This window comes from Microcebus murinus, chromosome X (assembly GCF_040939455.1).
Source record: "Microcebus murinus isolate Inina chromosome X, M.murinus_Inina_mat1.0, whole genome shotgun sequence".
Taxonomy (NCBI): domain Eukaryota; kingdom Metazoa; phylum Chordata; class Mammalia; order Primates; family Cheirogaleidae; genus Microcebus; species Microcebus murinus.
In genome coordinates, this window is record NC_134136.1 from 124,855,972 (window position 1) to 124,870,965 (window position 14,994).

Consider the following 14,994-nt stretch of genomic DNA (forward strand, 5'->3'; position numbering starts at 1 on the left):
GCATTATTTCAAACCTTAAAATTTGTACCCCCATAATATGCTGAAATAAAAAAAAAAGCTGAAGCGGACTTAGGACTGATGAGAAGAATAAGGGTTTAAACCAAAAATCATGTCTTTGTGAAAGTAGGAATTTCTATTTAACATTTGAGTGAGGTTTCTCAGTGGCTTAAATTGACCTCAGTGGTAAGGATACAAAATTCTGCCATAAAGCGTAAAGATGACAAAGGAAAGCTGGCTTACAAACACTTGTAAAAATCACTTCAAAGTAAAATCACTTTCAAATTGCTTATGTGTTTTTCTGACTGTGAAGTAGTGTTTAGCATGTTTCAACAAAGGTCTATATAACAATATACTAAGTATAAATTTTAAAAGACATATAGTATTAAAAAGGACACTGGAGTGAATCTGTTTCCGTAGAGTGATAAGTGACTTAAGAACCTAAAGGTGGAGGGGAGTGGAGCAAGATGGCGGATGAGAAACACCGACAGAGTGTCTCTGCAGAAAAGAGAGATTCTAGCAGAAATTAGAAAAAAGAAGCAAGAAGACGAGCATACAGTGGACGAGGGCCGGAAGGAGGGGTACCTGAGACCCAGGGAGACTCCACAGGAGGCGGCTGCGGAGGAGAACTGGAGGCTGAGACCACCAGAGCAGCCCGGAGACCAGCGGCAAGGGTAGGTGGATTTGCTGTTTCCCCTCCCCTGCATTCGGGACTGATGGTGGGCTCCCCAGCGGGTGGAGAGACCTGCAGACACCAGCCCAGAGACGCCGCCGCCAGCCAGCGGTGAACCTGTAGCAGACATGGCACCAGGTTCCCAACTTCCTCCGGGCACCTCCGTGTGCACAGACCCGTGCCGCGTGGAAGGCGCCATGTTGCCTCCTCCTCCCCTCCGCTGACCCTACCCATGGCTGCCCAAAGAGACAATACAGCCACCAGCCAGAGGCACCTCCAGGGAACGGGAACTTCCCTTTTGGGACCCTATAGCTGACTAAGGGGAACTCAGACTGTGAGCTCCCTACATGCCAGCTCTGCCAGGTGCTGCTGGCACGGTGTTCCCAGGAGAACGGTGCCAACTCAGAGGCTGAGAGACAGAGACCCAGCTTGGGCTCCCTGTGGGTGAATTGGGACTGGAACTCCTCTCCCTGGTGGGGTTACAGTTTGAACTCTGGGACCCAGAGGTCGGACCTGCAGACCAGATCCGCTGCACTGAGGGCTAGCATTGCCCGGGGCACAGAAGGGTTATACATGATGAACAGCCTACTGAGGTGTGTGTGCCTCCAGGGGCGGATCAGCATCCTAGAGGGCAAACCTTCTCCCAGGAGGAGGCCGTGCGCACAGCCCAGGTGGCGTTCCTGTGCAGGGAACCTCCCAGCCGGCATCACAGTCCAGGGAGGCCTGGTGGCTTGTGGTCTGGCCTGCTGGCAGAGGCCCAGGAGTAGCTGCAAAGTTGGGGAGGGTGGAAAGAAGCGAGGCCTGCTCCAGACTGTGGGTCTCAGACAGCCCTACCCCCACACCCAGACTTTCTGGCTGAGCTGGACCATTCCAGCCCCACCCTCACAGCTTTTATTGGAAGCAGAGAACAGAACCTTGACCCCTCCTAACTGCCTGAGGGCAGGCTTACCCAACCCAGCTCCGCTCAGAACAAGAGTTGATAACAGGACACAAAATCAACAGCATAGCCTGTTCCTCCAAGCAAACGCCACCTACTGACAGGGACGGCATCTTGCACAGCCTTTCCACGGAACCCACTGACTTAATATACAGGGAGTGGTCCAATCTCACGCACAGACACCACCTAACGCCTCAGAAACTAAACAAGGTGTGTGACTACCCAAACAATAACCTAAAGGAAAAAAACAACAACTGATCGACATGGGAAGAAATCAGCGAAATAACTCAGGAAATATGAAGAACCAAACGGAAAACACACGCCCAAAGAGGAGCACCAGCCCCCTAGAAACGGACACCAACCAAAATCAGGCAACCAATATGACAGAAGAGGAATTTCGTATGTGGATCATAATAACAATCACCAAGCTGCAACAACAACTCAATAACCAACACAAAGAAACCACAAAAAGTCTCCAGGATATGGAAAAAGAAATAGACACAATGAAGAAAAGTGTAACCGAAGTCCTGGAAATGAAGAATCAATTCATGGAACTACAAAATACAGTGGAAAGTCTCAAGAACAGGATAGATCAAACAGAAGAAAGAATCTCAGAGCTTGAAGATAACACCCTCCAATTAAACAAATCAGTCACAGAAATACAGCAGAGAAACAAGAGAAAAGAGCAAAGCCTACAAGAGCTGTGGGATTATGTGAAGAAACCTAATATGAGGGTCATAGGGTTACCAGAAGGGGAAGAAGACAACACTCAAGGGTTGGACAAGCTGTTTGAAGATATAATAGAGGAAAATTTCCCAGGACTTGCTCAAAATCTTGATATACAAGTTCAAGAAGCTCAGAGGACTCCTGGGAGAGTCAATGCAAACAGGAAGACGTCACGAAATGCAGTCATCAGACTGACCAAAGTATCAACTAAAGAGGCCCTTCTAAAAGCTGTAAGAAAGGGGGGAGGGGAGCGGGTATATACATACATAATGAGTGAGATGCACACTATCTGGGGGATGGTCATGATGGAGACTCAGACTTTTGGGGGGAGGGGGGAAATGGGCATTTATTGAAACCTTAAAATCTGTACCCCCATAATATGCCGAAATAAAAAAAAAAAAAGGAAAAAAAAAGCTGTAAGACAAAACAAGCAAGTAACATACAAGGGAAAGCCAATTCGAATAACATCAGACTTTTCTAATGAGACTTTACAAGCAAGGAGAGACTGGGGCCCCACTCTCATTCTTTTGAAACAAAACAATGCCCAGCCTAGAATATTATTCCCTGCAAAACTAAGCTTCGTATATGAAGGAGAAATAAAAACCTTCTCAGACAAGCAAAGGCTCAGAGAATTCACCAAGACAAGACCAGCCCTACAAGAAGTACTTAAAACAGCATTACGCACGGAACATCATAATAATAACCCACGAATATAAAAACAACCAAAATCCAAAGATATTAAAGGCCAGATATTACAATGGCTCAAGACAGAAATCATAGTAACAACATCCAACCCAACAGAATGATCAGTAATCTACCTTACCTGTCAGTTCTCTCAATAAATGTGAATGGCTGAAACTCTCTACTCAAGAGACATAGGCTGGCTGAATGGATAAGAAAATACAGGCCAAGTATATGCTGTCTTCACGAAAAACATCTAACCTGCAAGGATTCATATAGACTAAAAATAAAAGGGTGGAGATCAATATTCCAAGCAAATAGGAGCCAAAAAGAAGGCTGGTGTGACAGTTCTAATTTCAGCCAATTTAGTTTTTAAACCAACAAAAGTAGTAAAAGACAAAGAGGGTCATTATATAATGGTGAAGGGCACAGTTCAACAAGAAGAGATAACAATTTTAAATATATATGCACCCAACTTAGGTGCACCCAGATTCATAAAGCAAACCTTACTGGAGCTAAGCAAATGGATTAATACCAACTCCATAATCACCGGAGATTTCAACACCCCACTGACGGCACGAGACAGATCCTCCAAACAGAAAATTAATAAAGAAATAAGGGACTTAAACAAATTGTAGAACAATTGGGTCTGACTGACATTTACAGAACCTTCTACCCAAAATCCACTGAATATACGTTCTTCTCATCAGCTCACGGGACATTCTCTAAGATTGACCATATCCTAAGACACAAAGTAAATCTCTAGAAATTTAAAAAAATAGAAATCATACCATGTACCTTCTCAGACCACAGTGTAATAAAAGTAGAAAACAACCCTAACAGAAACTCACATTTCTACACAAAAACGTGGAAATTAAACAACCTCCTATTAAATGATTACTTCGTAAATGAAGAAATCAAGACGGAAATAAAAAAAACTCTATGAAGAAAACGACAATGGAGAGACAAGTTATCAACTCCTCTGGGACACAGCTAAAGCAGTTTTGAGAGGAAAGTTTATCTCCATAAATGCCTATAACCAAAAGACAAGAAGATCACAAATAGACAATCTAATGAAACGACTCAAATAGCTGGAAAAAGAACAGACCAACCCCAAACCCAGCAGAAGAAGTGAAATCAACAAGATCAAATCAGAACTAAATGAAATTGAAAACAGGGAAGCTATTCAGGAGATTAATATAACAAAAAGTTGGTTCTTTGAAAAAATAATCAAAATTGACACACCATTGGCTAAGCTAATGAGAAGCAGAAAAGAGAAATCTCTAATAAGATCCATCAGGAATAAAAAGGGAGATATCACAACTGATCCCAAAGAGATACAAGATACAATTTATGAATACTACAAAAATCTTTATGCACACAAACTGGAAAATGTGGAGGAAATGGACAAATTTCTAGAAACACACAGCCTCCCTAGGCTCAACCAGGAAGAAATAGATTCCCTGAACAGACCAATCTCAACAGCTGAAATAGAAACAGCAATTAAAAATCTCCCTAAAAAGAAAAGTCCCGGTCCAGATGGCTTTACACCTGAATTTTACCACAGTTACAAAGAAGAACTAGTACCTATCTTGCAGAAACTATTCCACAACATCGAGAAGACCGGAAACCTCCCCGACAACTTTTGTGAAGTGAATATTACTCTGATATCCAAACCAGGAAAGGATGCAACAAAAAAAGAAAACTACAGACCAATATCCCTAATGAATATAGATGCAAAAATTTTCAACAGAATCTTAGCTAACCGAATCCAGACACTTATCAAAAAAATAATCCACCATGACCAAGTGGGCTTCATGCCAGGGATGCAGGGATGGTTCAACATACATAAATCTATAATTGCAATTCACCACATAAACAGAAGCAAAAACACAGACCACATGATTCTTTCAATAGATGCAGAAAAAGCTTTTGACAAAATTCATCACCCTTTCATGATACGAACACTTAAGAAAATAGGCATAGAAGGGACATACCTAAAAATGATACAAGCCATATATGACAGACCCATAGCCAACATCATACTGAATGGGGAAAAACTGAAAGCATTCCCACTTAGAACTGGAACCAGACAAGGCTGCCCACTATCTCCACTTCCATTCAACATAGTGCTGGAAGTCCTGGCTACAGCAATTATACAGGAAGTTGAATTAAAGGTGTCCAAATAGGGGCAGAAGAGACTAAACTTTCACTGTTTGCTGATGATACGATATTATATTTAGAAAACCCCAAAGATTCAACCAAGAAACTCCTGGAACTGATCAATGAATTTAGTAAATTCTCAGGATACAAAATCAATACACAGAAATCAGAGGCATTCATATACACCAACAACAATCTAATTGAGAACCAAATCAAAGACTCAATTCCCTTCACAATAGCAACAAAGAAATTAAAGTACCTAGGAATATACTTAAACAAGGACGTAAAAGACCTCTACAGGGAGAACTATGAAACACTGAGGAAGGAAATAGCAGAGGATGTAAACAGATGGAAATCCATACCAGGCTCGTGGATCGGCAGACTCAATATCATCAAAATGTCTATACTACCCAAACTGATCTACAGATTCAGTACAATACCTATTTAAATCCTATCAGCATTCTTCACAGATATAGAAAAAATAATTTTACGCTTCGTATGGAAGCAAAGAAGACCCCGAATATCAAGAGCAATTCTAGGCAACAAAAACAAAATGGGAGGCATTAATATGCCAGATATCAAAGTATACTACAAAGCTGTAGTAATTAAATCGATATGGTATTGGCACAAAAATAGGAACATTGATCAGTGGAATCGATGTGAGAATCCTGATATAAAACCATCCTCATATAGCCATCTAATCTTTGACAAAGCAGACAAAAATATACGCTGGGGAAAAGAATCCCTTTTCAATAAATGGTGCTGGGAAAACTGGATAGCCACCTGTAGAAGGCTAAAATAGGACCCACACCTTTCATTGCTCACAAAAACCAACTCACGCTGGATAACAGACTTAAACCTAAGGTATGAAACTATTAGAATTCTAGAAGAAAAAGTTGGAAACACTCTCTTAGACATCGGCCTGGGCAAAGTGTTTATGAAGAAGTCCCCACAGGCAACCACAGCAGCAAGAAAAATAAATAAATGAGACATGATCAAACTACAAAGCTTCTGCACAGCCAAAGAAATAGTCATGAAAGTAAACAGACAACCTACAGAATGGGAGAAAATTTTTGCATCCTATGCATCCGATAAGGGACTGATAACTAGAATATACTTAGAACTCACGAAAATCAGGAAGAAAAAATCAAATAACCCCATTAAAAAGTGGGCAAAGGACTTGAACAGAAACTTTTCTAAAGAAGACAGAAGAATGGCCACCAAACATATGAAAAAATACTCAACATCCCTAATCATCAGGGAAATGCAAATCAAAACCACAATGAGATATCACTTAACCCCTGTGAGAACGGCCTTTATCAAAAAGTCTCCAAACAATAAATGCTGGCGTGGTTGCGGAGAGAGAAGAACACTGCTACTCTGCTGGGGGGACTGCAAACTAGTTCAACCTCTGTGGAAAGCAATATGGAGATATCTTAAAGCGGGACAATTGATTCTACCATTTGATCCATCAATCCCATTGCTGGGCATCTACCCAAAAGATCCAGTGACACTCTACAAAAAAGATACCTGCACTCGAATGTTTATAGCAGCACAATTCATAATTGCAAGCCTGTGGAAACAGTCCAAGTATCCATCAATCCAAGAATGGATTAATAAAATGTGGTATATGTATACCATGGAGTATTATTCAGCTCTAAGAAACAATGGTGACATAGCACATCTTATATTTTCCTGGTTAGAGCTGGAACTCATACTATTAAGTGAAGTTTCCCAAGAATGGAAAAACAAGCACCACATGTCACCAGTAAATTGGTATTAACTGAACAGCACCTAAGTGGTCACATAGGTACTACAGTAATAGGGTATTGGACAGGTGGGAGGGGGGAGGGGGGCGGGTATATACATACATAATGAGTGAGATGTGTACCATCTGGGGGATGGTCATGATGTAGACTCCGACTTGGGGCCGAGGGGGGGAAATGGGCATTTATTGAAACCTTAACATCTGTACCCCCATAATATGCCGAAATAAAAAAAAAAGAAAGAAAAAAAAGAAAGTAGAAATCAATTTAAAATCCAAAAAAAAAAAGAACCTAAAGGTGGATTTTTTGGAATCATTTAAAAAATCAAATCTCTTTTACTTCGAAGATTGTTTATGTGAAAGTTTCTTAGGGCCATTCCTCTGTCAGAGCTCCTTTGGATAGCAGCATTTCTTAATTTTATGCCAGTTAGATTCACTAGTATTTCAACATTTATGTCAAATCTTACTGATAGTGTCTGTACTTAAAATTATCTCAACCTATCAAGTCTCACTGCCCTTCCTTATTTTTCTTTTTATTCCTCTCCTATGTAAAGTTACTAGTGTGTCCACATTTGGGGATAATTCCTTATCTGCTGAAAGAGGTGTCTTCTGTGTCCTTTGTGTACAGAAACCTGATCCAGGCAGAAACCTTTGAACAGTTGACTGCATAAACAGCTTTAGATCCATGACAAACCTTTCCCTTCCTGTTCTATACTTATTCTTTTGTTGTTTCTGAAAGAGAACTGTTTTATAAAAAATTCTATATGCTCCTTATTTCTCTATTATTAAATAAAATTCAACCTTCCTCCATTTCTGCCAGAAAAAGAACTGTGTTCTGCAAGCTTACTTTTTTCCTACAATCTTACCTAATAAAATTCTAGAACCTAGCCTTAAAAATTCAAGTGTTCATAATTGGCAAAGCAAGTTCCCATGCCTAAAGGGACACATACCATTTTGTCTTATAAAACTAATTCAAATAACCTTTTTTTTTTTTTTTTTTTTTTTTTTTTTTTTGATACAGAGTCTTACTCTGTTGCCTGGGCTAGAAGTACAGTGACCTCATCACAGCTCACTGCAACCTCAAACTCCTGGGTGCAATTGATCCTCCTGCTTCGGCCTCCTGAGTAGCTGGGACTATAGGTGCACACCATGACACCTGGTTAATTTTTTTAATTTTTAGTAGAGATAAGGTCTCGCTCTTGTTCACGTTCATCTTGTACTTCTCCTGAGCACAAGTGACCCTCCCACCTCAGCCTCCCAAAGTGCTAGGATTACAGGCATGAGCCACTGTGCCTGGCTTTAAGGAATCTTATTTGATGTAAAAATCAGTATGTACACAAGGATTTTTATCTTGTTTTCTTTTGCTACATGGACATTTGTATGGATATATAGAACTGTTACCAACCTGTTCTCTTCTTGGTTAATATAAATCTGTCCTTCAAATTTTTATTTCAACAAATGGAATCCTGCAAGTCAAAGGTTCTCAAAGTGTGGTCCAGGGAGCAAATAAAAACTTATGATTCTGGCTGGGCACGGTGGCTCACGCCTGTAATCCTAGCACTCTGGGAGGCCGAGGCAGGTGGATCGCTCAAGGTCAGGAGTTGGAAACCAGCCTGAGCAAGAGCAAGACCCCGTCTCTACTAAAAAAAAATACAAAGAAATTAATTGGCCAACTAAAAATACATAGAAAATTAGCTGGGCATAGTGGCACATGCCTCAAGAAGGATTGCTTGAGCCCAGGAGTTTGAGTTTGCTGTGAGCTAGGCAGACGCCGCGGTACTCTAGCTGGGGCAGCAGAGTGAGACTCTGCCTCAAAAAAAAAACCAAAAACTTATGATTCTGTTAGTTTCATAACATATTTGAAAAGTATTTAGATTAACATTATAGTATGTGATACATTAATGGAAGAGTTTCTAGTCTATTGGTGAGAGAGTCACTTTTTAGTTGTAATAAAAGCTTTAGGCCAGGCGCGATGGCTCACGCCTGTAATCCTAGCACTCTGGGAGGCCGAGGCGGGCGGATTGCTCGAGGTCAGGAGTTCGAAACCAGCCTGAACAAGAGCGAGACCCCGTCTCTACTATAAATAGAAAGAAATTAATTGGCCAACTAATAGATATAGAAAAAAAAATTAGCCGGGTGTGGTGGCGCATGCCTGTAGTCCCAGCTACTCAGGAGGCTGAGGCAGCAGGATTGCTTGAGCCCAGGAGTTTGAGGTTGCTGTGAGCTAGGCTGATGCCACGGCACTCACTCTAGCCTGGGCAACAAAGCGAGACTCTGTCACAGAAAAAAAAAAAAAAAAAGAAAAGCTTTATTTTCAATATGGTGATTTGGGGACTTTATTGTTTGTGTGGTTTGGTTTGTTCTACTTTCTCATATCTTCTTTCTCACCTTACTCTTCTCCTGTGTGTAGCATACTTGCTATGGCTTTAAATTCCAGTTGTATGTCTTCTTTATATAAAATGATATAATCTCAGGTTCTGGTTAGGTGTGCCAAGGGTGAAAAAGCACTGACTGAAGGCCCAAAAATGTCATTGGTATTCCTACCAGATGGGGTCAGAATATCACAAGCTTATATAGCAGTAGACACTTTAAAGATATCACTTCTTTTTCTTTGTACAGGATTTTGTATCTTGAGTATGTTTTGAAGTTCTTTTAATGTGCCAACAATATTAGATGCCACATTATTAAACAAGCTTGAAGCAATAACTTCTGGCCATATAAAGAGTTTTTATAAATCTTTTTTAGGGGTTTTATTTTCTTGGAAGGCTTTGTTGCCAATGTTTGTTGTCAGTTGAATACATTAACCACTGCTCCTCTCTTAGTCACGAGCCAGGATGTAGTTTCTGACTCTGCCTCTTTCCAGGTTCCCAAATTGTTTCTGTGGTTGGCTGAATAATGCCCCCCTAAAGATATCCACATTCTAATTCCCAGAACTTAATATATCAACTTACATGTTATAGGGGACTTGCAGATGTGATTAAGGCTTGTGAGATGAGGAAATTGTCCTGGGTTATTAGGGTGGGCCCAATGTAATACAAGGATCCTTATGAGATGGAGGCAAGAGAATCAGAGTTATAGAGAGATGTGAGACTGACACAGAAGTCAGAGAAGAGAGAAGATGCTGTTCTGGCTTTGAAGATGAAAGAAGGGACCATAAGCCAAGGAACATAATAGCCTCTAGAAGATGGAAAAGACAAGGAAATAGCTTCTCTCCTAGAGCCTCCATAAGACATGAGCCTTGCTAACACCTTCATTTTAGATCAGGGAAACGGGTTTTTAGACTTCTTACCTCCAGAATAATAAGATAATAAATTCTTGTTGTTTTATCTACAAAGTTTATGGTACTTTGTTACACCAGGAATAAAAACTTAATATAGATTTTGGTACCTGGAAGTAGAGTGCTGCTATAACTTGAGTACCTAAAAATGTTGGCTGGTCCGATGGAAGTGGGTTATCAGAACTTATTAACATTAGTGTCACTAAAGTTGGTATTCAACCCCTCCACTGCTAAATTTGACTGGCTTTTTTTAAAAAAATGTGGAATTTGCTTTGGAATAGGGTAATGGTTGAGGATGGAAGAATTTTGAGAAGCATGATAGAAAAGGCCTAGATTGCTTTGAATATGCCATTAGTAGAAATATAGATGTTAAAGACTGACAGTGAGGGCTCAGAAGGAAGTGAGGAGCATGGTAGAAAATCTGTATCATCTTAAAGAAAATCTATATCATCTTGGTAAAAATATGAATGTTGAAGGAGCTGCCTGTGAAGGCAAATATGTGGACACTAAGGCATTGCTGGTGAGAGCTTATAAGGAAATGAGGAACATGTCATTGAAAACTGGAGAAAAGAAGATACTTGTTATATAGTGGCAGACAGTTTAGCTGAATGTGGCTTACAGTTTTGTGGGAAGCAAAAACTGTAAGCAATAAGCTTGGATATTTAGTTGAGATTTCCAAGTAACGTGTTAAAGATATGGTAGGTTTCTTTTTGATGCTCTTAGTAAAATATGACAAGAATGAGAAAAATAGAAGGAAGAACTGTTAAGCAAAAATGAACTAGGACTAGATTGGGGAATTCTCAGCCTATCCAGATTATGAGAGGTGTTAAAGTTAGCAGATTCACTGTCAGGAAAATGTACTCTGGAGAGAAAGCCAAAGGTGTGGCTGGAAAACCATTTGCTACTGCTTTGAAAGGATCAAAAGGTCAGAGTACTAAATCACACAGAGGGCTTTGTGGAGAGATTAGGCATGTGTCTCATAAATCAGGTATCTCTGCAAAAGCCAGGAACAAAAATAGGATTTTCCAGGAAAGATCTATGGAAGGCCCCTTCTCTGATGAAGTGAGTTGCCAAGATATACACAGGCGACCCAAAAGGTTTTTTTAGACGGTTATACCAGCAGAAACACTACCAGCTTGGACTGAAAGGGTCAGAGAGAGGATGGAATGAAAGAAAGCTTTTAGACTTCCAAAATTCTACAGGCAGGAGATAGGCTGATAAAAATATTCAGCTGCAAACACATGCTACTTTTCATATAAAAGAATACTGACTCTGAAGGTAGAATGGGCCTTGGTCCAGAGGGTAGACCTGTGGGCCTCAGATAACTATTTCCAGGGCTTCAAACCTAATAGAATATGCCTGGTTAGATTTTAAAATTGCTTGCGACTAGTGACTTCTTTTTTTCTCTATCATTTTCTCCCTTTTTAAATGGGAATACCTTTAACTATTATTATCCTATACCTGTCCCACCATTGTATTTTAGAAGCAGATAATTTGTTTTCTAGTTTCACAGTTCCACAGATAGAAAAGAATTTCTCCCCAGGATGGATTATACCCACAGCCTCATCCATACCTAATTTAGATGATTTATATGATGAGACTTGAGACTTTTGATCTGATGAGACTCACATGAGATTTGGGACTTGAATTGATGATTTAATGGATTGAGACTTTTTTGGATTTGGGAGTGAAATGAATGTATTTTGTATGCGGAACCAATGTGAATCTTTAGGGGCCAAAGGGTGGACTGTTGTAGGCTTGATAAGGGCCCCAAAAGATGTCCACATCTTAATCCCTGAAAGTTGTGAATATATGGCCTTACAAGGTGAAAAGAGACTGCAGATGTGATTAAATTAAAGATAGGTGTTGAGGTGGGGAGATTATCTTGGATTACCCAGTGTAATCACAAAGTGCCATATAAGAGGGAGGCAGGAGATTGAGAATCAGCAAAGGAAGATACAAGGTTGGAAGCAGAGATCAGAGAGAAGAAAAGATGCTACACTGCTTTCTTTGAACATGGAGGATAAAGCCACGAACCCATGGCCCCTAAAAGCTAGAAACTGCAAGGAAGTGGAGTCTCCCCTAAAGCCTCCAGAAGTAAAGATCCCTATTGATGCCTTAATTTTGGCCCAGTGAAACTGATTTTGAATTTCTGACCTCCACAACTGTAAGAAAATAAGTTTGTATTGTTTTAAGCCACTAAATTTGTTACAGCAATGACAGGAAGTGATTATAGCTTCTTAAAACTAATACATCTGTGTCTAAAATTTTAATTACCAAATATATCAAACCTATAAAAAACTATCAGAAAATAAGAGGGACCCACTGTCAAGACAGAATAAAAGTTAATATTTTTTTATTGTTAATAATTCGAAGATGTTTATTGCATTCTATTTTTGGTGGGGAAAAAAATGTAACATACATTTATTTATTTAGCACAACCTTGTGAAAAACAGAAGGTGTAACCTGGTCAGAAGGAAGCACTTTTCTATTCCTAGTCCATTTCTGAGGACTAAATCATGAACTTCTCCCACTATAATTACTTCTTGCAATAGTTGGGCACCAAGTTTAATTTTCTCCTCTCAGTATAGGCAGCAATTCACCATTTTCTTTCAATTCCTTAACAATATCCAGTCCTCCAACAAGCTCCCCTTTCACATACAGCTGGGGGTACGTCGGCCAATTTGAGTAAGTTTTTAATCCTTGCCGAACTTCTTCGTCCTCCAATATATCAAATGTTTCGTATTCAACACCAGTAGTATTTAGTATTTCCAGAATTTGTCTGCTGAATCCACATTTTGCTTCCTGTTTGTTTCCTTTCATAAAGAGCATCACAGAAGCTTTATTTGTCAGCACTTTGAGCCTTTCCTCTAATTTGGGAGCTTTGGGGCAAACTGTCTCTAGTTCTTGGGATGCTTCTAGCTCCTTCATTATATCAAGTTCTCCTATGAGCTCTCCAGAAACATACAACTGAGGATAGGTAGGCCAATTGGAATAGGTTTTGAGTCCCTGTCAAACCTCTTCATCTGAGAAGATGTCAAAACTGCTAAATTGAATATTATGTGTGTGAAGAATCTCCACCATCTGCCTGCTGAAACCACATCGTGGTTCTTGAGGAGTTCCTTTCATGAACAGCATGCAGGGGGCAGCATGAGTTAACTTCTTCAGGCGAAGGTTGAGATCTTTAAGATGCTCATTAGCGCTGGGTGGGAAGGAAGCGCTGCTAGATGCATGTCGCTGAACTTTTTTGGTCAACTCTGGGGCATGCGCACCATCTAATCGGTCGATTTTCTGAGAATTCTTGAAAAACAGAAAGGTAGGAACAGAACTAATTTCATATTTTTCAGATACTTCAGGAACAGCTTCAGCTTCCAACTTCACAAATGAAACTTGAAGGTGTTCTTTAGCCAGTTCCGCCATTACGTTGTTCATCTGCGTGCACTGGGGAGACCATGGTGCCCAGAAATGGATCACAAGTAGGGACTTGGCTTTGAGGCACAGCAGCTCCTCAAACTGCCCGGCCGAGCCGACCTCGACCACTGCCGCCGCTGCCGCCTCGGCCGCCCCGCCGCCATGCTGCCGCCACCGCCGCCAGACAAAAAAAGTTAATATTTTATCACACTTTTTTTTAGATCCCTTGTTAAAAAGAAAAAAAAAATGTTACAAATACAGCTTAAGCTCACTCTCATCCCATTTCCCTTTTTTCCTCTGTAAAAGTAACCACTATTTTGAAATCGATATGCATCCTTTTGGGTCATGTTTTTGGACGCATACCCTTAAAATATATATAGTATTGTGTTCTACATTTTTAAAATTTATATAAATGCTGTCATACTGTACATATTATTTTACTCCTTACTCATCACTATGTTTTTATAACCATTTTGTGGTTATAAAATATTTTATTTTTGTTCTCATATGTCATATACCAAATACGAACATTTAGCTTGTTACCAGTTTTTTCAATGTTACTTTGCTGAAGTGAGCATCCTTGTACAAATTTCCTTGCACATATGTACAAGATTTTCTCTAGAATAGATATCTAGAAGGTGAATTACTGGATAATAAGTTATATACATCTTCAGTTTAGATACTGAAAAGTTGTGGCTGTGACACTGTAATTCTCACCAGTATTAAAGGAAAATTTCTATCTCCCTATATCTTCAACACTTTGTATTGTTAGACTTTTAAATTTTTGTCAATCTTATGGGTGCGAAATGGTATCCACTTTTAACGTCTCAGATAACTCGGGGGATTTTACATCTTTTCAGTATATTGTCTGGCCCTTGATTATTTTCCTCTTCTGCGATTTGCCACGTTGTATCCTCTTCCTATTGTAGTGTTGGGTCTTTCTCATAGACCTTTGTAGGACTTGTGTTTATATAATTATATACTCTGGATATTTATGTTGGTATTACAGTTTGTAATATCTTCTAGTCAGTGACTTGCCTTTTCCCTCTGTTTATTGTGTATTTTTTCATATGGAGGTTTGTTTTGTCAGATCACCCTCAGGCTTGATGATTTGCTAGAAGGACTCACAGGACTTACAAAAGCTGTTATAGTTATGGTTACAGTTTAAGATGTGTGACAGCACATGCGAAGTATTGTCAACCAGGGAAGCTTGGTGTCCAGGGTTTTTTATTGGGAAAGAGTCACCTAAGCATGCAGCACTATCAGGTGTGGTTTAACCACCTGCCCTGCCACCTGCATACCCTCATCTCTGCCTAACAGTACCTGCATGACTGACCTCAGCTATTCAGACTATAGCCTCCCCC

At 40.0% G+C, this 14,994-nt stretch overlaps 2 protein-coding genes across 4 annotated transcripts in view; one reads left to right on the forward strand and one right to left on the reverse strand.

The window, feature by feature from the left end:
* LOC105856253 (RNA polymerase III subunit K) overlaps positions 1-14,994 on the forward strand; it is a 114,297-nt gene that overhangs the window by 46,895 nt on the left and 52,408 nt on the right. The window lies entirely within an intron of this gene.
* Positions 12,703-13,780, reverse strand: LOC105866502 (glutaredoxin-3-like). The gene is given in 1 exon segment (XM_075999091.1): positions 12,703-13,780. A coding segment is annotated over 1 exon segment (864 nt). The 5' UTR covers positions 13,652-13,780; the 3' UTR covers positions 12,703-12,787.